The sequence below is a fragment of the Pygocentrus nattereri genome, chromosome 27 (genome assembly GCF_015220715.1).
Source record: "Pygocentrus nattereri isolate fPygNat1 chromosome 27, fPygNat1.pri, whole genome shotgun sequence".
NCBI lineage: Eukaryota > Metazoa > Chordata > Actinopteri > Characiformes > Serrasalmidae > Pygocentrus > Pygocentrus nattereri.
Window position 1 is genome coordinate 9,793,792 of NC_051237.1, and position 22,650 is coordinate 9,816,441.

At 40.8% G+C, this 22,650-nt stretch overlaps 1 protein-coding gene across 2 annotated transcripts in view; it reads left to right on the forward strand.

Moving 5' to 3' along the window:
• The first annotated feature begins 8,726 nt into the window (after window positions 1-8,726).
• The window catches only part of LOC108426117 (potassium voltage-gated channel subfamily KQT member 4), a 68,757-nt gene continuing 54,833 nt past the window's right edge, over window positions 8,727-22,650 (forward strand). For both annotated transcript variants that reach the window (XM_037535205.1, XM_017695387.2), the window contains exon 1: window positions 8,727-9,576. In XM_037535205.1, the coding sequence (XP_037391102.1) occupies window positions 9,272-9,576 (305 nt within the window). In that variant the 5' untranslated portion in view covers window positions 8,727-9,271. The remainder of the gene's footprint in view (window positions 9,577-22,650) is intronic.

Consider the following 22,650-nt stretch of genomic DNA (forward strand, 5'->3'; position numbering starts at 1 on the left):
AGCGGTGTGGATGATGAGAGATGACGTTTACTTCAGGTGGTACCGCATCAGCTGTTTTCAGGTAGATCGAGGTCAGCTTAGTTATATGAGCAGCGCGGCTTGGAGAGCAAAATTCGGTAACGTAGCTGGTAACGGTACGTTATTCGGTAACGGTAAAAGCTCTGCTGACTTCCTTCTCAATTTTGGAAAAGTAGATGTCTCCGCACTGGTGCAGTTCGCTGTATGTCTGTTTTTTGTTTTTCATTTTTCCCCCACAGAGAAACACGGCCGGTCTAGTGATGACCCTGTTGTGGAAAGGTGTCATTGTTCAGACGGCCTGTCGACTTTACGCAGACACACGAAGATGTGGGCAAACTTCAGCTTCTCTGCTTGGAGTCGAGTCCAAAGCGTGAGCGTCGACTCTGAGAATCGGCTCTTTTTTTGTGTCGACTCCTAGCTTCAGCCTTGCCTGTTTTGCAGGAGCTCAGGTGCAGTTTGCCTGTTTGTGGAATCAAAGCTAACCCTGCCTTCCTAATCGCCTCACATACTGACCAATTACTTTATTAGTGAGTCCGACTGTTAAAACTGTCTGTGAGAATATGTGCCACGCCGTGGCCTGTTGGGCACTGAGTGGATGTCATTTTCTTGTTGTCTGACTTTCATGAAATTCACTATATGTAACCTTGTACCAGTGACATTATTATTATTATTATTATTATTATTATTATTATTCAGCGACTAAGCCCCCAGCCCTGCTGGAAAAAACAGCACAGACCAGCGTTTATTCCCTGCTGGTCTAAGCTGGTTTATGCTGGTATTGTGCTGGTTTAGCTGGTCACCCAGCATGGTCCTAGTGAATGACCATCGTACCAGCATCCGACACACAGCAGGCACTATGTTTGCTGGTGACCAGTATGTTTACCAGCAGACCAGCATTGAAACACCGCATATGCTGGTTTTGCTGGTGACCATCTAGTCTAGACTGTTTTTCCTAGCAGGGGGAGGTTTGTGTTCCATACCTGTTTGGGATTGTTGGGAGAATCTAGAATGTTTTCCCCCATTCACACGGTTTTAGAATGTTCCTCCACATTCATTCTGTTCTAGAATGTTTTCCCCCATTCACACGGTTTTAGAATGTTCCTCCACATTCATTCTGTTCTAGAATGTTTTCCCCCATTCACACGGTTTTAGAATGTTCCTCCACATTCATTCTGTTCTAGAATGTTTTCCCCCATTCACACGGTTTTAGAATGTTCTCCCTCATTCACTTTGGCTCATTCAAGGTGTTGATTCCTTTTCTGGACATTCGAAGGACAGCTGCAAGCATTAGGATGTTGATGTTTATCAGCATTCTTTATTCTGTGTTTTAGTAAACAGATCAGCCATAATGTTAAAGTCCTTGTTTCTACACTCATTGTCCATATAATCAGCTCTGCTTACCATAGAGGTGCACTTTGTAATTCTAGAAGTACAGACTATAGTCCATCTGTTTCTCTGAACACTTCACACTCATTCACCCTGTTCTTCAATGATCAAGACACCCACAGAGCAGGTGGTATTTGGGTGGATCATTCTGTTCACTCCATTACACACACCTACCTTGTTGGTCCACTTTGTAGGTATAAAGTCAGAGACAGTAGCTCATCCGTTGCATGCATCCTATAGTCCTTCATCAGAGGTCTGAGGTGGTGGTTGGTCAGTGTAGTGGGTAACACATCTGCCTTCTACACTGTAGACTGGGGTTCAATCCCCACCTGGGCAAAACACCATACTCTATACCAATAATGGTCCTTGGGCATGACTCCTAACACCGCCTTCGCCTACCCGTGTAACAATAATCAAATTGTAAGTCGCTCTGGATAAGATTGTCTGCCAAATACCATAAATGTAAATGTAGGTCTGAGGGCGCTGCCCACAGGAAGCTGCTGGCTGGATGTTTATGGTTGGTGGACTATTGTGGTTCAGCAGTGACACGGAGGTGTTTAAAAACTCCAGCAGCGCTGCTGTGTCTGATCCCCTTGTACCAGCACAACACACCACTGCTGAAAAAGGCCCATTATAAATGATTTGGATTAAAACTTAAAACCTATTGCAGAACACCTTTAGATCCCAACATGAAATCATCAGATGCATTTAGACTCACATATTGGTCACCTTTTACACAATTAGGATCTGATGCATTGTTATATGAACCCATCAAAAAAGTCAAACACATTACAAAACCAGCAGGAACCAACAGAAACACAATATTTTCTGTTATTTTTTCAGCAGGGACACTTACATGCCACCACCACTGCACTGCTGAGAATGATCCACCTCAAAAATAATACTGCTCAGGGAGGGGGTCCTAACTATTGAAGAACAGGGTAAAAGGGGCTAACAAAGTACACAGAGAAAGAGATGGACTACAGTCTGTAACTGTAGAATTACAAAGTGCTTCTATAAGATAGATGGAGCTGATAAAATGGGCAATGAGTGTAGAAACAAGGCAGTAGTTTGAACATTATGGTTGATCAGTGTATATGCCTTCTAGTTCAATTCTGTTCAGTTCAATTCAAGTCAACTTTGTTATTATACAATTACAGCATAACTAAAAGCTTTCTCACTGCTCTCATTGGTGAAATATACATTGTAAACACAACAGTACAAACATAGACACTGGGCTAACATTATACAAGACTATATAAAAGGAAAAATAGTGATACATAAAAAGTAAAATGGTATGTTATAAACTATATAATGTGGGGATAGTAGTTTTATACTTATAGTGAAACACAGTACAGTTCCAATATGTAATGCAGTAAGGAAAAATACCTTTAGCTATTTGTTCTGTGTAGCTGTGGCCAAATGAATCACCTAACATCAACATATGACTCAAAATCTTTCCCTTCACTAACTATTGATCGGTGGATTCAATTTATCGTCAGTGACTCCAGCAAAGATTCCTGGGTGTGTCAAGAAGACCACTCATGCTGTGCTGATCATTCCTAACCTCTTTGGAGATTTGGACAGTTTTTGAAAGGTCTGACCCAGGCTTGGAGTTGAAACCCTGAGAGGTGGGCTAGACAACCACATTTAGTGATTCCTTCAAAAGCCATATTCTTCATTTAAACGATTCATTTAAAAGTGATTCTTTGTCTGTCTTCTTTTTTATTGTTTAAGCTTCTGCTCGCAGGTCTAATTATGCCAGTGATGTAAGGTGGAAATAGCTAAGCTTTGCTCAGTGCTTGGTGAAGGAGGGGCTGAGGTACACATACAAAAGACCTTTTCAGTTGGAAATGGGGCCTGGCACACATACTCACCCCATACTACTCTCTCAAAAGCTCTCTTTCACTCACATGGTAGGAGGTGTCCAGATCTGTCCAGCTTTGAAGTAGGTACAACCTCATAGCCCTCCTCATGCTTCAGAGCTCCGAAATCCAAAGTTTCCACTTGGATGAGTCAGTGATGTTTGGGTTTGTAGTTAGAATCAAATGTTTTAAAGACAGCAGAGCTCAAAGCCATCTCCTTCAACCCTGAAAAGCTGCTCTGGAATCTAAATCATGGTTTGACCTTTCCCCTGACACGGTCTAGAGTATGAACATTATTTGTGCGTATTGTTTTTTTTACTTACTCTGAAAACAACATGCTTTGCTAAATAGGATCTAGGGTAAAGAGCAGATTATTGAGTGGAAGAGCGAGAGAGAGAGGTCTTAAAAGCCAAAAGTCATTTTTGGGTGTGGGAAAGGCACATGGTTCAGTGGAAGTTCACTGCAGAGCAGAAGGCCTGAGCAGCACAGCTGATGTGTGTATTAAACTCTGTTAAATGTCGTCTTGTGGATGTCTGGTCCTGGATGTCTCTCACTGGGGTGTGAGTGAATGCGGCCTCTGTGTGTATGTGCGTGTGTGCGTGTTCAGGTTGGGTTTGTGTGCACGCAGTCACAGCACGAGGCCTGTGCCATCGTCGCTTCCCTCTTTTGTGCCTACATGTGGAGGAAGAAAGGGTGCTGTTCACGGCTCTTTGAAGAAGCGTTTCAGTGCGTGAATGGAGTGTATCTTTCGTTTGGGTGCAGACAGTGACCTTTACCAGCTGCTGTGTGTCATCAGCGCTCCGGGATCGAGGCTGACAGCCACTGCGTGTGTTATTTAGTGCCTTTGCCTTAATTACAGCAGAGTGTGTGTTTTTGTAAGTGATAGTGGGCAGATTTTGAATCCCTCCAGTGAAAGTTGTTGTTCACTCTAACTTATTAAAGTACCCACATCCTACAGTATTCTTGTATTTTGTTCTCTGAGGTCCACTTTATAACATTTGTATGGTTCTGTGTAGCAGAACAGTCGTAATGAATTTCTATATGATGATTTCCTCAACCCCCCTTTCTCCTTTAGATTTCAACTATTTGCATTTGTGTCTCTGCCTTTAAGAGTGGTGTATGTTAATGAGCTCTGTTCTGATTGGCTGCCCTGTATTGTGCCACATTCAAAAAACAGTCCTTGTTGAAACACACTTTATGACTTCAGTGTGAATAGGCGGGGCTTAACTGCTGTAATGGAAGGATAGATGTAAATGTGATGGTTAGTGTGACACCACAGAAACAGTCAGTTTAAAGTGGGCTGTTTTTGCAGCTTAGTTTCCTTTTATGGACTGCATGGACTGTGTAGTGAACAGTATGTTTTGAAACTTTAGCTACTTCATCAAACACATTTATTTAAAAGTGAAGAAGACTCATTTTTACAGGAGATTTGCCCTTTAACTAATTATACTGGCTGTGATCTGATCGTCAGTTTACCCAGTTTACTCTTTAAAAGTACCATATCCTACATTTGTCCTGTATTTTATTTCCTCTGTGTTCTGCTTATGATATTTGGGTGAGTTTATGAAAAGCAGACAGAATTCATTTTTTTGTGAACAAATTCAAACCTCTTTTTTCTACCTGAGTCAGAGGCACACAGCATTGTGTTGTAAGTCTGAATCTGGCAGAATTCTGTCCGAACCTGATCTGAGCCAAAATTGTGTCCAAAACTGACCAGAAGTGTCCTATCATCACCCAAAATAATGACTAAAACCTGATGTTTCTAATGAGCCAGTTCAGCTGCTGTGTGGCAACGATAATAGCTGTTATTAGGTCATGAACAAATCAAATTAAGGGTTTATAAAATAAAATGCTAAAATAATTAGCTGCCAAAAAGAATTTTAAGGCCCCAAACAAATTTACAGATGTTTACAAATTTTTTTTTTCAAGCAGCATCCCAAAGTTTTTAGTCTGGATCATTTTTTAATGTGCTTATATGTTTAAACACATTAGGAAAAAACACTTTTACTAATTACTTTTAATGTAAGTCAATGGAAACAGAATATTTTCCATGTAATTTTGGGCCATTTCTTTTGGTCCATTCATTGTAAAACGTCTCCTGTAAAGTCCTGTACAAACTGTACAAACAATATTGACATCCTTTTGGCTGCACTAATCTGTGCTTTCCTGAATCAAATCACTGTTTACTTCCTGCTCATCCTTTTTGTCACAGGCAAGGGCCTCATGGATCCTAGTCCTAAATTTGAGTGGGCATCTCCAGCATTCCAGATTGTAATCGTTTAGTAGGGAGGGAGAATAAAATAAGATGAAATGCTGACGCCGGGGGAAATGCAGGGTAAATTACGCTAAAAGTGGGAAGTGGGCTGTAATGAGCCGCATGTGAAATTTTGAATCTGACCCAATATGAGCAGTTGTGCCCCATTGGAAATGTTTTATATTTTAATTCTACAAACAGGCTGTTTTGCTTTCTGGGCCTTTAAAACTGACACATGTAAATGATGTCCATTCTGATTGGCTGCCCTGTATTGTGCCTCATTCAAAAAGCAGTCCAAGCTGGAACACTCCTTATAACTTCAGCATGAATGGGTGGAAAACCTGCTAATTAATATGAGTTAATTCAAGTATTTGAGGACTGTCTAAGATTATGGACTGTTTAACAGCTAAGATGCTGTTTGACAGACCTAGGAGTGGTGGTCTCAAGCATAATGCTGGCCATAGTCCATAGGATGACTAGAAACCTCTGAACCACCAATGTGGTTTCCAAAGCCCATGAAATCATTGAGTGATGAGTGTAACAAAGACCTCTAATTAATGCAATTCATTTTGAAGGCTGTGCCTCAAATGTAAGCACAGATGCACTTACATGTTTCGGTGACAAACCAATTTAATGTTTGACAAACCTGCATAGGACTAATGCATTGTAAACTCCATCTAATGCGCTGCACATGCCATGAGTTCCATGGAATAGGCTGCAGCAGAGGCCATTAGGATGACTTGCAGAAAATCACATAAACGAAATGCATGTTATTGATTGTTCCCATCCTTTCCTTCCACAAACTCTTCATGCTGTATACACAGGATGTCCAGAGCATACGTCCTTAAAAGGCCAATTTCATGGAAGTTTGAGTTTGCTTTCGGATGTAAACATTGATAAAGTTTCAAAGCATGTTCACTCTGCAGATTATAAAATCCATATTAAAAATAAAGCTGCAAAAAACAATCCAATTTAAATGACTTATTATTGACATCACAAAAAACCAACACATTTACATAGAGTACATTCATCCATCAGCAGTTTACCTCCTCCCATTTCTTTTGAAGTGCTTTAGCCTGCACTGCTTTTTGAAGGATGCTAAATACAGAAAGACCAATCAGAACAGGGGTCATTTACATATATTAGTTTTAAAGGCACAGTACCCAAAACAGTCTGTTTAATTCTGCCTGACTATATTTTGAAATATTTGTTAAAAATGAATTATAACTTTGTTTTTGAATATAAACATTGTAAATGTGGGGTTTAGACATTCTAGGAAAAAAAATAGAAAACAAGACAAAATGACATACGTCAGTTAATTGTGAGTGCCTACGCTGAACTAGTCCGGTTGAAATAGGGTAGTTGTTCAATGAATGCAGTGCTAATGAGTGCAAATGTGTACAAATCTCTATTTTTGTCATGTGAACATTTCAGCCACTTATTTCACTCAGACGTTTTTTGTCAGGTGACGCATGCAAAGAACATCGGCACTCACTGTTTTACAGCCCTGTTTTTTTTTCACTCTGCTCAGAGCATTGTACTGCGTATCCCCAGCACCTGTTCAACTGGGATAATCTTACCATTGACATAAACAACATGGAATTTTTCGCTCATTCTCTGAACATGGCACATGGCTGCTCGCATGTTATTATGAAAGTGTGTTAAGTCTCTCTCACTCTCTCCCTCTCCCTCTTGCTTAAATTCAATGTGGCCAGGTGTAATTTGAGTGTGAAAAGAAGAAAATACAACCAAATTCTAGGACCGACCTTAGGATGTGTGCAAAAAATATCCCTGCAGATAAAAAAAAATTAAAGCAAAAAACAAAAAGCAAGTTTCCCAAAAGGAATGGAAGCTGCAAAAGGCAGTGTGGACAAACAAAATACACTCTATTGCACTCTACTGTTATGTCTCATACTGCTTATTCTTCTTCCACACATTTCTGCGATTAATACAGCCTGAGCCGTTTAACGTACAGACTCCGTTCAAACTACGTTTCGAAGGTATCGTCGCTGTGACTTGTGCTATGTATTTTTGGAGTCGATTGGATTGGTAGTTTTTAATGAATTAAGTTTAAAAATTAAAAACCTCCCATAAGAATGAATGGCAGAATGTTCAGAACTTCAAATTCTGACATCGATGATGTCACAGCAGGCCACTCAGTCTCACAGACACAGCTGATCACGCAGGGAATCACAACATTACACCACAATAATCCTCAAGGGGTCTTATCTCACACCATCTATCCGGTTAAGCGATAGAGTAAACATTTCCAGAGTTATGACTGTTGGTTCAGAGGGTGCAAATCGGACTCAAACAAGGCTTCTCCACTAAGAGCTGCATAAAAACAGAGTGGCAGGTAATTTGAATGACTCTCCCCCCTCAAACACATACATCTCTCCCTCTCACACACACCACACTGACACACACAGACACACACACACACACACACACACACAAACACACACACACACACACACACACACACACACACAAACACACACAGACAGACACACACACACACAAACACACACACACACACACACACAAACACACACAGACAGACACATACCTAAGGAGGTGTTGTTCACCTACACAGAAACACACGCTTGCAGCTCTTTTCAAGCACTCTTGCAGTTCCTTCAGGAAATGCACATCTTCACTGTACAGTTCTGTACGGTTTACACCCTGTAGTTTCTCACAGAAGTACAAATGTGTCAAATTCTGGTCATATACTGTTGTGTGTAGGTGCTGCAGATTGTACGGCTACATTATTAATTAGGGCTGAGCAAGTGTGCACAGTTTATCCAGAGAGAGTAATAAAACTGTATCATGAAGTTGTGTTGATGATACAGTTAGTTTTATTTATGATTTATGATAAATCAAGCTCTGGGTTCTTTGTTCTTCTGCTGTTCTCAAATTTTGTAACTAAGTGACATGTAGTGCAAGTAATTACCTGTAAGTCTGTAAATCACTGTTTACATTAGAACACGTGCACCCTGTACATGATCGTCTCAGCAGAAAGTACAATCACAACATGCAGAGAGAATGTGAGGTCCAGGTAAACACAGTGGTGTTACAGCAACCTCCACCCCCACCCCCTCCGCGCGCAGTGTCGTGTCTTTATTCCCCTCGTGTGTTTTTCCCCTCCAGAGTGGGTTTGCTGAGGGTCCTACCTCGCGCGCTCTGAGCTCTTTTCAGAACTTCACGACGTGTGAGCGGCTTAACGGAGCGGAGAGCAGCGCTGCTTTAATTCGGAGAGTCCTTCTTTCGCTCCCGGGCCGGTGTGTCCAGCACAGCTGACCGAGGGTTTGGAGCAGAACTTCATCCGCTTGTGTGACTGTGTGTGTGTGTGTGTGTGTGTGCGCGTGCTGCTCTTCCTCGCGCTGCCCCCCCCAAAACATTTCTCGCCATGAAGTGCTCGCGCTCCTGCTACGGGCCGGCGCGGCTCGCCGAACTTTTCTTGAAGCGCTGAAGTCACAGCTGGAACAGCTGGATCATGATGGCTCGCGCGCGCTGCTGCTCCCGCGGCTCCGCGCTGCGCTAAAACTTTTTTCACGCGCGCTGAACGAAGCCATGGCTTTAACGGACGGCTCGAAGTGACTTTTCGCGCGCTCGTCTGACTCTTTCACTATCGAAAGGCGAAGGGAGCAGTTGGACTCGCTCGTGCGCCCGCGCACCCCCCTTAAATCACTAGGACGCTTATGGCGGAGTTTCATTTGGCCGGTTGAGGCTCTGGTTCCGCACAGCCATGCTGGGAAGCCCCTCCAATAACGGCGGCGTGAGGATGCTGGCGCCCCCGGGTCCCGGCGACGACAGGCGCGTGGAGTTCGTGGCCCTGGCAGCCGTGCACGCAGACCGGAGCGAGCCCTCGAGCCCTGAGCGCGCGCAGCCGCCATCGCAGCGCACGGGGCTGCTGGGAACGCCGCTGCCCGTGCCGCCGGGAGCACGCGCCGCTGCCTCGGCGTCCAGCAAGCGCTACAGGAAGCTGCAGAACTGCCTGTACAACGTGCTGGAGAGGCCGCGAGGATGGGCCTTCATCTACCACGCGTTCATGTGAGTCACCTCTCATCAGCAGCCAGAGTCCGGCTCTGCTCTCTGGACTGAGATGGTTCTTCAAGGGTTCTCTTTCTGTTTAGAACCATGAGCTCTATATAAAACCGTTTCATGCTTGGAGAATGGAGAATGTGTTGTATTTGGTTCTATATAGAACCTTTCTGAAAATGGATGTAGCACCAGAAAAAGGGTTCATCATTACAGTAGCAGAACGCTGACTCTCTCCATCAGGCTAAAGAACCATTTCTCCATGCACAAACAACCTTTAAAGCGAGGAGAGTTTCCATATAGAACTCGTGGCTCCTGCTATGACCAAAGAACCCTTGAAGAACCATCTTTCTTGAGCGAGTACTGTAAACTGCTCTGACTCCTGTGAGGTACTTTGAGCGATAAACAGCTTTATGTCAGTCTCGAGTCAGGAGACAGTTGAGCTCTTGAACTGAACTGAGCACCTGCTACACGCTCACCTGCAGATACGAGGCTGAAATCGGCTCACTGTCCGCCAGCCTCCCGTTCGAATTCTCCGTTCCACCTTAAATGGCGCAGCAGTTACGTTCTGGCACCGGTGCATTAAAGGTGGAACGGAAAAATTCGAATTATAGTCACGTGTTAGCTTGAAGTAAAAGCACCCAGTAAACGCCAACCTGAGTAGATGTAAATGAAGAATGTTGAATTCCCTTCAGAACTGCAGTGGATCTACTCAGAATATTCCAAATCTCCTAGAACAGCAACTGAAGTTATTTATGCTCGGTTCTTCTCTTTGTTTTGGGCCCCCTTGATCTAAAATGAGGTGCTGAAGCTGGGAGAGGTGTGAGCCTCCAGCTCCTGATCCAACCGAACAGGATTAAATGATCCCCCAAAAGACTTTCAGACCTAAATTTGAGCTACTGAAGTGTAACAGAGGACTTTCCTCCCAATGTGCTTGAATATCATTGTCATTCAGAAATGTTTAGAAGTACAAATTCATTAAAATGTTAGCCTGGAGCTGAGGAAAAGGAACTATGCCACCTCTTTTTGGAGTCAGGAACACTTTTGGAATTGGAAAACCTCCCAACTTTTACTGCGTCATTTTAAGCCTTGATGCTTTTTCCTAATTCCTGTGTAGCAAAGCTAAATCAAATTTGTGCTTCCTGCATAACATTTTTTGGGCATCTGCTGATGTTTTGAATCAACGCCTCCCTTCTAAGTGGCGTGTGGAGTGAAATAAAGGAACAAAGCAAAGAGGCTTTGTTCTGACACACCACACAAATTAAGCCTGCACCCCATTGTTTACTTGTTTTGGCATTATAAGGAAGTTAAAAGCTAAGAAAGTAGACTTACACTTTATTTGTGAAACCAGTTCCCACTGAAAAAAGTACAGTACATTTAACAGTAAACAGTAGGCTTCTGCAAAAATTACAGTGAATTAATTTACAGTGAAGTATTGGCAGCAGTTACCAGACACATACTGTAAATATGTAAAGAAATAAAAAAAACATTGAATTAAAAAAACATACAGAGAAATTATCAAATTCCAGAAATTCCAACTATTTACAGCTTTTTAAAGCTAACAGTATAGATACAATAATGCTAATCTGTTCATCACACGATGTTACACACACTCATGGCAGTCTTTAAGACAGTGAAGCTGGCAATGTGTTTTTTTTTTTTGCACCAGAAAGTCATAATTCATTGTATATGTGACTATTTTCCAACTTCTTTGTATCCCTTAGAATGAAACAAGCTTTTAGTGCCCATTTAAGATTTGTGTATGTACATGAGCTCTGTTCTGATTAGACGTCCTGTATTGTGCATCATTCAAAAAGCAGTCTAACTTTAAATGCTCCATGTAACTTCAGCATGAATGGGCGGGGCTAAACAAGAAGGATGAAAATCAGTTTTCCTTTAACACAAAACACCATCATTTTGGAATATCAAAAGGCAAAATGGATTAAAAGTGTCTTTAGGTTGAAATAATATGTAAAAAATGACAAAAGGGAGGGGAATTGTGGATGACAAAATAAAGAAAAAGCAAAACCACAAAGAATACTGGACTGCACAAATTACCACTCACTTCCCCAAAGTGGTCTGTGAAAACCTTACGGTAATTACTGTAAAGTGTCACACTTCGATTTCACTTCTATTACAAGAAGATGTCGAAGATTACTAGGAATTATGTACAGTGTTTTACAGTGGAAATATACTTTTAAGAGTTCCATAGTCTAATTAGGCCTACATGTGAGTTGTATCACCGGGCCTGTTGAGCAAATATGCTCTTGTTGGATTCACATTCTTAAGGTGTTCTTAAGGTACATTTTGGATATGATGAAAAAAACGTTGCACTTTACAAATCACTGATTGAGTCTCGATGGTAGAGTTTCTACACCTTTGTTTTCCTTTCACCCTCTTGGCACGCTTATCAAAGCAGAGTGGTTTAGATTATATAGCAATTACTGTACATTTCACCGACCTATTAGGATCATGTCTGCTGCAGTTAAGAGCATATCAGTCTGAGATGGCATAAACACAGTGATGGCAGGCATGCATGAGTGAGAGTGCAAATGTAGTCCACTGCAAACATTTAAGTCAGTTGTAAGGTAATGCAACATGATGTCCTGTTATTACTGTTATAGAGGTCATATCCATTCACGGTACAGTGCATGTGTTTATTATTGTATATGACCTTTAATCGTCCAACAAGTAAACAACGTTTATGCTGTGTGACTCACCGTGAGGGTAAACAGTCGCTTTGAATGGGATTATTTTTTGTTAGCAAGTGCAACACATTGCTGTTATGCTCTGAGTTTCCCTTTATGATCTCCACACAGGGAGCTTATCAGAGTCTCCCACACTCAAACTCCGTCCTTCATCTGAAGCAGCACGCTTTCTCACTCAAGCACAAAAGCCTAAATCAAGGCTGCTGAGATCGACTAGTGAGAACCTAGTGATCCAATTTTTCAGCTTTTAGTTCATTTCAAAGTTAAATTCAAATTTGATTGAAATATAAAGCAATACAGAACCAAGTCCATGTGTTATAGTTATTTTTAACTATTATTAAAATAGCAATTATTTTGTACTCTTAAAAGAATGATTAATCAAAACAACAAAGGTACACAATTTACCCCAAATGCCAAGACATGTTTAGTTTGCGTCCTTAGTTTTACACTTAACAGTCTTGGTCTAGGTAACAGGCTTGGTCTAGGTAACAGGCTTGGTCTAGGTAAATCTAAATGATGTAGATATATATTAGTTTTGTAGCTCCTGTAAAATCAAAATAGCTGATTAACTGCATGTGGTGTAAGGTTTAAACATGATTTTTCCTTTAAACTTTTAAATCCTAAAAGCTCATATATGATCCCACAAATAAGTTTGTCTCTCTTACTTACGTTCTTACTTAACTGCAGAACTTACTTTTAGGTTTTCCAGTACTTACCAAAGAATTCCTTTTAGTTTCTGAGTGATTAGTCTTTAATGGTTTAATGAATTTAATGAAATGATGCGTCTGCAGCCTTAGGGGTAAATTATAAATTGGTCCTGTGGTGGTCTTCTTCTGATGTAACTAGATTCTGCACATCTGTGCTTAGTCTTCCTGCTCTGTAGCTCAGCTGTAAACTTACAGTCTAATATAGGATGTGTGTAGGTAGTCCTGATTATCAAGCTGCTATTGATGCTGAGAGCTGAGATGCTGCTGGACTGTCAGCTCACAGAGACAGATTTTCAGTCCTGCTTGATTGAAGAGCTGTTACATCTGTGCTTTAGTCACCAATATTTGTCCACCATGTGTTGGTAGTTCAAACTGTATGATGGTGGTCAGTGTTACTAAAGGGTCTTGCCCTTTATCCATGAACAGAAAGACTTCAGTCTGCTGTGCTTCACCCACCAGAGTTTAAACAAGCGCTGCTGTCTGTCACCATCTGTTTACATCAGAGGGAAACCCAAGAGGGGACAGCATTCTCTCTCTCTCTCTCTCTCTCTCTCTCTCTCTCTCTCTCTCTCTCTCTCTCTCTCTCGCTCTCTCTCTCGCTCGCTCTCTCGCTCTCTCTCTCTGTCTCTCTTTGTCTCCTCTCTTTCTTTCTCTTTGTCACCCCTTCTCTCTGTCTGACTCTTGCTTTCCTTCTCTCTATCACTCACTCTCATTCTCTGTCTCTGTCTCACTCTGTTTCTTCTGTCTGTCACTCTTTTTTGCTTTTTCTCTCTCTCACTCTTGTTTTCTCTCTTTCTCACTCTATGTCTCTATCTCACTTTCTGTTTTCCATTCTATCTTTCACTCTTTTTGTCACTTTCTCACAATCTTGCTTTCCTCCTCTAACTCTGGCTCTCTTGCTTTTGGACTTTCTCTAATTTTCTATTCATATATTTTCTCTCTTTTGCTCTGTCTTGCTTTCATTCTCTCTCCCTTATTCTCTGTCCCTCTCTCTTTCTTTTTTCTGACTCTCCTCTCTCTAGCTTTCACTTTTCATCACTTTTTTTCTCTCACTCTTACTTTCTCTTCTCTCTCTCTCTGTCTCTCAGTATGTCATCTCTGCTAGAATGAAATCTTGTATCTCCATTTTTGTTGTTTTTATTATTATTTTTTTTTACATAATTTGAAAATACAAACTGCCCTTATAAATTATGTTACAAAAAATATCATGAATACGATGATAGAAATGATCTAAATCTGTTTGGAATAAAATCTCATAACATTAACTTATATTGAAAGCTAAGTGGCCAGACATTCTCCTGAATAGTTACTAGTTTAGAGACGAAGGTTTTGCTCAGCGGTGAAGATTCGTTTCTCCTTCTGGCATACACACACAACTCCGTCATGAACTCTAAGTTATGATCTGTATTATTTCACATGAAATTTTACAACTGTTGTAGGTTCTAGAAGAATTTCAAGCATACATGTCTGTGAACGTGAGCTCACGCTGAGCATGCAGAGTTGCCAGGTCGTGTTGGCATTAGTCGAGAGGTTCTCATGGTCACTGTTCTTTTAAAGCTCTTGTGTTTCAGACTCTGCCACCGCTGCTCAGCACCCTGGGTCCGTAACACGAAAACCACCATGTGGTGCTCACGCTGTGAGTCACGCAAGTGTCTGAACAGACTCTCTAACAACTATTTTAACACTACAGTGTTTTAGAAACCAGAGCTGTGGAAGGTTGAACTGACTCTAATCACAGTGATTTGATTGCAGCTCTTTAGGAAAAACTTAAATGCATCATGAAATCTGAGATTTCACCACAGTTCAACTTTGATTTGGCTTGATTTGTTGTAAGACAATGCAGAATTATTTTTACAAATGCATGGCTTCACAGTCTGGCCACTGGTCGGTTGAGCTATTCTTGCAAATGTGGAATATAAAGCAATGCAAAAGTGTTTTTTGTTGTTTGTTTTAATTTTAATTGTTTGCTTTAATTTTAATAATGGCCCAAATTTTTTTTAGCCATAAAAATATTCCCCTTTATTAAATATTACTGTAAGTGATTATGATCTGTTCTGATGTTCTAAAATTGATGCACTTGAAGTACTACCTTCAGATAAATGCAACTCAATACACATTACCCAGTGACACATTTTATACCTTTATCTATGCTTGTAAAGAAGATCCAAGTCCTTTTTGCCCCCTACTTTACTGTGCAAAGGTCAGAGACCACCTTTCATTTAATTTTTGGCCAAAAATGGCCAAGTTATTAGTTTTTTCAGGAGCTGTTTTTAATCCACTAGCATAAGGAAGGAGAAAGTCGAAGGAAAATACATGAAAAACAGGAGTTTCCAAAACTGGAATTCAAAAAATGATTGAAAGATATAGAGAAAATTGGACTCCTAACAACTCTGCAAGACCTGGTAGACCACCAAAACTGTACCCATCAGATAAACAGTACTTAAAGCGTTCATTTTTAGAGAAAGGAGAAGATCAAGCCCCACTCTTGCTTTACATCTGAAAAACAGAAGCCACTATGTCCACTTCTGTCCTTCAGCTCAGATGAGGCAGCTCAAATGAGTCTGAAATGTTAGATGTCAAGAAACTGTTACTGAGAAAAGTAAATACACAGAAAATCATTTGCAATTCAAACAAGAATTTGCTGGCCACTCCAGAGTCCAGTCCTCAACATCATTGAATGTTTTTAGGATTACTGGAATGGTGACAAATAGAAAATGCAGCCAACTTCTACTAAGTCTGAACTTTGGAGGTAGAAAAGCATCCCTGCAGAGTGTAGGTCTCCTGAGAAGAATGTATGCTATGCTAATTATTTGTTGAGGCCTCTGTTTTCTGCTTTTTCCATTTGCTGGAAAAGAATAACCTGAACTGCAAATTTGACTGGAAATTAACAAAATGCAAGGTAATCTCTTTTGCCCCATACTATCTATGTAGACTAAGTAGAGTGACCAAGTTCAGTCCATCTGAGATCTTGTCGCGACAGATGATTCTCCTGGCTTTGCTCAGAAGTATATCTTAATGGTTGGAATTAGCTCCTCATAAATAAACTGCTATGAACTGGTACAACTCTAGCAGAGCTCCAGCCTGTGAGGCTCTGAAGTGAAGTGTCTCTTGATCACTTAATTGAGTCTGCAATTAAGCACGCAGTGTAAATGTCTGCACCGCTTAATTAGGCCTGTGAGTGGGGAGCAGCTGGAGGGGGTCTTCTTCTCTCAGGGTGCCGCTTTTTGGCATGGCTGCTGGAACAGGAAAGATGAAGTGGCGGTTTCTTCACACTAGTCCACTCTCCCCCCACCTCTCCTGAGTTTCAGCTGTTGCATGAAAAAATTCAGCTTCTCATGTTGAGCGTGTCCTTCAAATTAAAAGAGCTCATGAGTAGCGATGGCCCATGTTTTGACTAAAGCGCCAGCAGTGAAAAAGTCGTGTCTAAGAGACTGGAACAAAGTTTCGACTGGGTAAACATGGTGCTGTTAAAAGCAGATCAGGCTGGGAATACCTGCTGTTCTTCCAGAAAATCCTCTGCTGACAAATTCCTCCAGTCATGAACGTGATACATTGTTAGGACATGAGTTGGAGCCTTTACGCTTCACAAGGGTCTAAACAAAGGCCTGGCAACCTGTAAAAGGGGCACTTTATAGGGAAAAAAGCCCCACATTTTTCACCCTGCAGATTCTGGACCTGTACAGCATGTAGGCATGTGAGCAGAGCTGGGAGAAGATTTTAGCCTTTTTCTTTACAACTCAGTGCAATGTTGATGTTTAGAGTGTCTAGAATGTTAGAGCTTGTTCTGTAAACTGAGCAAATATCTGCTGTACAGCTTAAGCAGGATCAAAACTCTGGCCTCATCCATTTCCCCTCACACCACATATAGAAAATCACATGGTGACTTTAACTGACCCTTAACATTCAAGGCTTTTTCTAAATCTCTTACTGTTCCTTACACTACAGTGGGCTATAAAAGGGGGTAGTGGTGCTAAGCACTCTTGGTAGCAGGACAAAAGACATGGAATCCCAAGTGAAGCAGGGACTAATGTTTCTGATACCTGCTCTTATGCCCTGGAGCCAATGTCCCTGACCATTGGCTGACCAAAGGCTGACCCATAGTGCCCTGAAATGAGAAAGGATGCTCTTCAGTGACTGTAGCATGAACAAGTAAAGGTTAAAACAGCAGACTGTTTTTACTTGGAGTATGTTTTTACTTTGCTAATTGTATAATAGCTGGGATTATTGTGTATAGAAAAATGACTCAGCAGTACAAAATGCCCAGATAATTTTGATATTTAAGTATATTAATTAGTGTATTACTATAAGTATAAGTATTGTAATACTTTAGTCTTATTCTTAGATTCTTACTTGGGCTTGTTAACAAACTTTCATTACATAAGATATTGCAGTTATAGGTTTCTTTGCATGTCAAATCTGCATTTTGTGCTCTGGTCAGGGACTTCGTCTTGCACAGCTCTGTACAGTGCACAGAGTTGGACTTTGAAAGGGATCATTCAGAAAAAGAGAAAAACAGACCATTTATCCCTTCATTTTGGATTTTACATTTGTTTTGCCATCAGATTCATTCCTAAACTTCACAGAGTTAGCCAGAAATAACTGCAAGCCCAGAACTCCTGCTCCATCTCTCAAAGTGCTGCACACATCGCTTGAATTTAAGTTAATAAATATATAAAATGAACACGTGCTCACTCAGTACAAACACAGCCTTGTACATAGAGGAACTGCGTGTATAAGAGAGGCCTTAGTGCTCGCTGCGCTGTTATGCTCTTTAATAATGCATTGTTTGTGCTTTTAAAGAAATTACTCAGCAATCACTAATCCGATCAGTGTAGGACCCTTTTCTCTAGGAAGGTCATCGATTTTCCACCAGGGTGGCGTGTGCCTCATCAGGTCCGGCTTGGGCTTGATACTACCCAGAGATCCGAGAGCCAGAGTGCCACAGTCAGGTATTCACCAGACATTGTCAGACATTGTATTTTTGGTCACTGTATGATCATCATTGATGTGAATGTGACCATTTAACCCCTTAAGTCTACACACTTCTTTAAAGCCAGAGAAACAGTTTCTGAGTCACTAAAGGACCTCTCAGATATTTTTGTAAGCAACTTTTCAGTTTTGTAAACAACATTTTAGTGGGTTTTTTCTTTTTTTTCCTGTAAATCTTACAAGTATGAAGAACCTACAGAAAAGGTTCTGTACCAGTGGTCACCAACCCTGGTCCTGGAGATCTACATGCTTCAGCTGACTTCAAGTCTTCTTCAAAAGTCCTCGACTGGCTGGATGCCGTGCATTAGTAATACATAAAGGGAGGGCATCATGTTAGAGTCAGGCTGGAAGTAAACTCAGGATAGTAGATTTGCAGGAGGAGGGCTGGTAAAATTCTTGAGTATAAAATAGCAGAGGTAGAATTATAAGAGGTCCAGTAAAGTTGTTAGAGGGCCTGTGGATACTTGCATAAAATTCTTATTTTATTTACTGTGTTTAAATAAATAAAATGAATTACGCTGTACATTTGAATTTAAGGTTTGTAACTGTTAAAACTAAAGTGCTGAAACTTTACAATTATGGATGTTGGCCGTGGGTCATTACCTCGCCACACATGATGGGAGCCTCAGTGTGCACTGCTGGTAGTTACAGTTCTAGTTATCAGTTCTCAGTAACTACATGTTAAAAATGATTGTTATTTTAACTCAATAAAGCCAGTAACCTGGATGCCATAAAAACTCATTAGGTCTCTAATAGTAATGTAACAGAACCATTATAGGAGTGTTACAATTATTTAAGGTTTTATTAAATAAAAATTTTATTTCAGTATGTTCACTTATGTGTAAACGTTAGAACATCAAATGAATAATGTATTATTAATAAACTGATGTGTAAGTTAGATAAATTAAAAATGAAAGAAAGCATGGGGGTTAACAGAGGGGTTAAAATAGTTTAAGGGGTTAAAATAGCAAGTTTTTAACCTTGTATTCAGTGTAGGATGCTTTAAATAATGCATCCACTGAAGCACATACTGAATGCCCAAAATTAGGAACAAACCATCCACCTAATCTGTTATCCCTCTTTCTCTGACCCTTCAGGGGTGCTTGCTTGACTCATGCTCAACCCTACATGCATTCAGGACAGATTTTCCAGTGTGCGTGTGTATTTTCTCCTGTGTGTAACGCTGTGCCGTCCTGCCATATTAACCTATCCCATCATTTAACTTTTTTACGATACGATCGTGAGGTCAGTGAAGATGGATTCTGTTTATGAGAGCATCAACTTAAACCCTCATTATTTATAGATGAAGGAAGAGATGGACCACAGTGCTCTCTCCACAGCTCCTGTCCACACAACAGGAGATGATACACAGCCTGTCAGATGCAGGCACGGTCCTAGCCAGCTACCCTAATGAGCCTTGAATATCACGCTGGCCTGAAGGGCGGCCAGCAGAGGTGGTGAATTACAGGTGTGTGAGTGTGGGGTGGACGTAGCACGGAAAGCTCGGGTCAGTGGAGTGGAATGTGTCACCTGGAAGCCTATAAATACAAGAGAAGTGCTCTTAGCCAACATGAGCGTGTGCTGACTCTACTGCTCTCTCACTCACTCAGACTGAGCTCCATCACGATCACCACAACCAGAGCAATAGTGTAGACGTGGCCCTTAATGGAACTGAACTGCCTGAAAATCTGCTACATTTTTGCCCTGTTATTTAAGCATTCTGATATAAAGAGGCTGACACCTCCTGTATGGCACCTTCTATTTATTGTTAACCTTTAAAATGTGCAGTTAACTCAAGCATAAATAGTTTTGTATTGATTATTTTTGACTAGTAGCTCATTGAAGTGGAGAGATTTTACTGAAAGTGCAGATCCTAAAGTTTTGTGGTACTACATCTATATTGATAAACAGGTCCAGAGTGTAAATGTAATTTGTTATTTAAATATGTCATTAATTATGTAATTGTGTAATATTAATTGTATTAATAATAATAATTTCCAGTTGTTGGCCCTTCTCTCACTCAAGGTAGCTGTACAAATATAACTGAACCCTTGGACCCCTGTATAATTTAATGTTTGAGATGTTTGGACTGTGCAATTAGCAGTTATCTACAACAAATAAAATATATTTAGAATTGCAACAGTGTCAAATGTACATTCCACATTATAATTCCACATCTATTAAACCATCAATTATGCTGTTAAAGTTAGAACAGTTAACATCTTAACTAAGCTAGAGATGTCCACGTAGCAGTAGATTAGCATAATAGAACTAGAAGAAATAAACTGGACATCTCTGTAAAAAGAAGTGCTGTGAGAAATGATAAGTTTTAAGATTCCTAAAGAGGGACAAGGGAGAAAAGTCATGGGTCCTGAGAGGATCTGGGATCACAGCACTAAATTATCTGTGACCAGGGATGATCATATTGGTGGACCCGAGTGTGTGAGATGACGTGTAGGGTTGCAGAAGCTCTGAGAGATAAAGCAGGCCAAGGCTGTGTACTGCGTTAAATATGAAAACCACGGCTTTACACTTGTAATTGATAGAGAGTTATGAATGAATGGAGAATTGTAATTGACAGAGAAGCAGTTGAATTATGAATAAGTTAAAGTCAATTTAAAGTGGCTATCCAAAGACAAATAATATCTCCAAAATACAGGAGAGAGGAAAACATTTCTAACTTTCAGTGTGAATTAATGCAAAGAGAGTTTTTATTCCATGTTAGTCCATTCATCGTGAAATTTGTAAAGGGCAGCTACTGAGCCTGAAAGATGCAGAAAATAAAAAATTGCATATATACACTATATTGCCAAAAGTATTCACTCCCCCATCCAAATCATTGAATTCAGGTGGTCCAATCACTTCCATTGCCACAGGTATATAAACCCAAGCAACTAGGCCTGCAGACTGCTTCTACAAACATTTGTGAAAGAATGGGTCGCTCTCAGCTCAGCGTAGTACCGTGATAGGATGCCACCTGTGTAACAAGACCAGTTGTGAAATTTCCTCGCTACTAAATATTCCACAGTCAACTGTCAGTGGTATTATAACAAAGTGGAAGCAATTGGGAACAAAAGCTAAATGACAGAAAATGGCCATGTAAAGTGAGAGAGGATGCTGTCAGTGGATGCTGAGGCACATAGAGAACAGAGGTCACCAACTTTCTGCAGAGTCAATCACTACAGACCTCCAAACTTCATGTGGCCTTCAGATTAGCTCAAGAACATTGTGTAGAGAACTTCATGGAATGGGTTTCCATAGCTGAGCAGCTGCATCCAAGCCTTACATCACCAAGCGCAATGCAAAGGCAAGGCAAGGCAAGGCAAGTTTATTTATATAGCACCTTTCATACACAACGGTCATTCAAAGTGCTTTACAAATGAAAAAATACAGAAAAATGTAATTAATGTAAATAAAATAAAATTTATGTAAATTAATTAAAACAATAGATTTAAAAGAAGTTAATCAAATTTAAAAGAAGGAGATAAAAAATTAGAATAAAAATAAGAAACATGATTAAAACAATAGATATAAAAGAAGTTAAATGAATGAGGATAAGAGTGCCATTACAGGATAAAAGTGAATTAAACTGAGCTAAAGGCCTGCTCAAACATGAAGGTTTTCATTCTGGATTTAAAAGTGTTGGGGCTCTTCTAATGCTCTCTGTCAACTGGTTCCATTTCAGAGCAGCGTAGTAGCTAAATGCCGCCTCTCCGTGTTTAGTTTTTACCTTAGGCTGCACTAACTGACCAGTTCCTGATGATCTGAGAGTTCTGCCCGGCTCATATTGCTGGAGTATATCTAATAAATATACTGGTCCTGCACCATTAAGACATTTATAGACCAGTAATAGTACCTTAAAGTCTATCCTGTAACATACTGGTATCCAGTGTAGGGATTTAAGGATAGGAGTGATGTGCTCCCTTCTTTTACTCCTAGTGAGAACTCTGGCAGCTGCGTTTTGAATCAGCTGAAGCTGTTTGATTGTCTTTTTTGGGAGTCCAGTTAGGAGCCCATTACAGTAATCAATCCTACTAGAAACAAAGGCGTGGATGAGTTTCTCCAGGTCTGCTTTAGCCAGAAAATCTCTGATTTTGTTGATGTTATAGAAGTGATAGAAAGCTGATTTGGTGACAGCTTTGACATGACTGTTAAAAAAAAGGGTCGAATGCAGTGGTGTAAAGCGCCGCCACTGGACTCTAGAGCAGTGGAGACGTGTTCTGGAGTGATGAATCACGCTTCTCCGTCTGGCAATCCGATGGATGAGTCTGGGTTTGGCAGTTGGTCCATAAAGACATGGATGAGTGAGTTTGGAGTGGAAGTACTTGACTGACCTGACCCAAACCTGATAGAACACCTTTGGGATGAATTAGATCAGAGACAGCGAGCCAGGCCTTCTCGTCCAAAATCAGTGTCTGACCTCACAAATGTTCTTCTGGGAGAATTTCCAAAAACACGCTCCTAATCCTTGTGGAAAGCCTTCCCAGAAGACTTGAAGCTGTTATAGCTGCAAAGGTGGGCCGACATCATATTAAACCCTATGGATTAAGAATGGGATGTACCTCAAGTTCATATGCATGTGAAGGCAGACAAGCAAATACTTTTGGAAATATAGTTGTGGCATTCACCCTCTAACCAGGCCCCGTCCCCTGTTACACAGCGAGGGTGCTTCACTACACCTC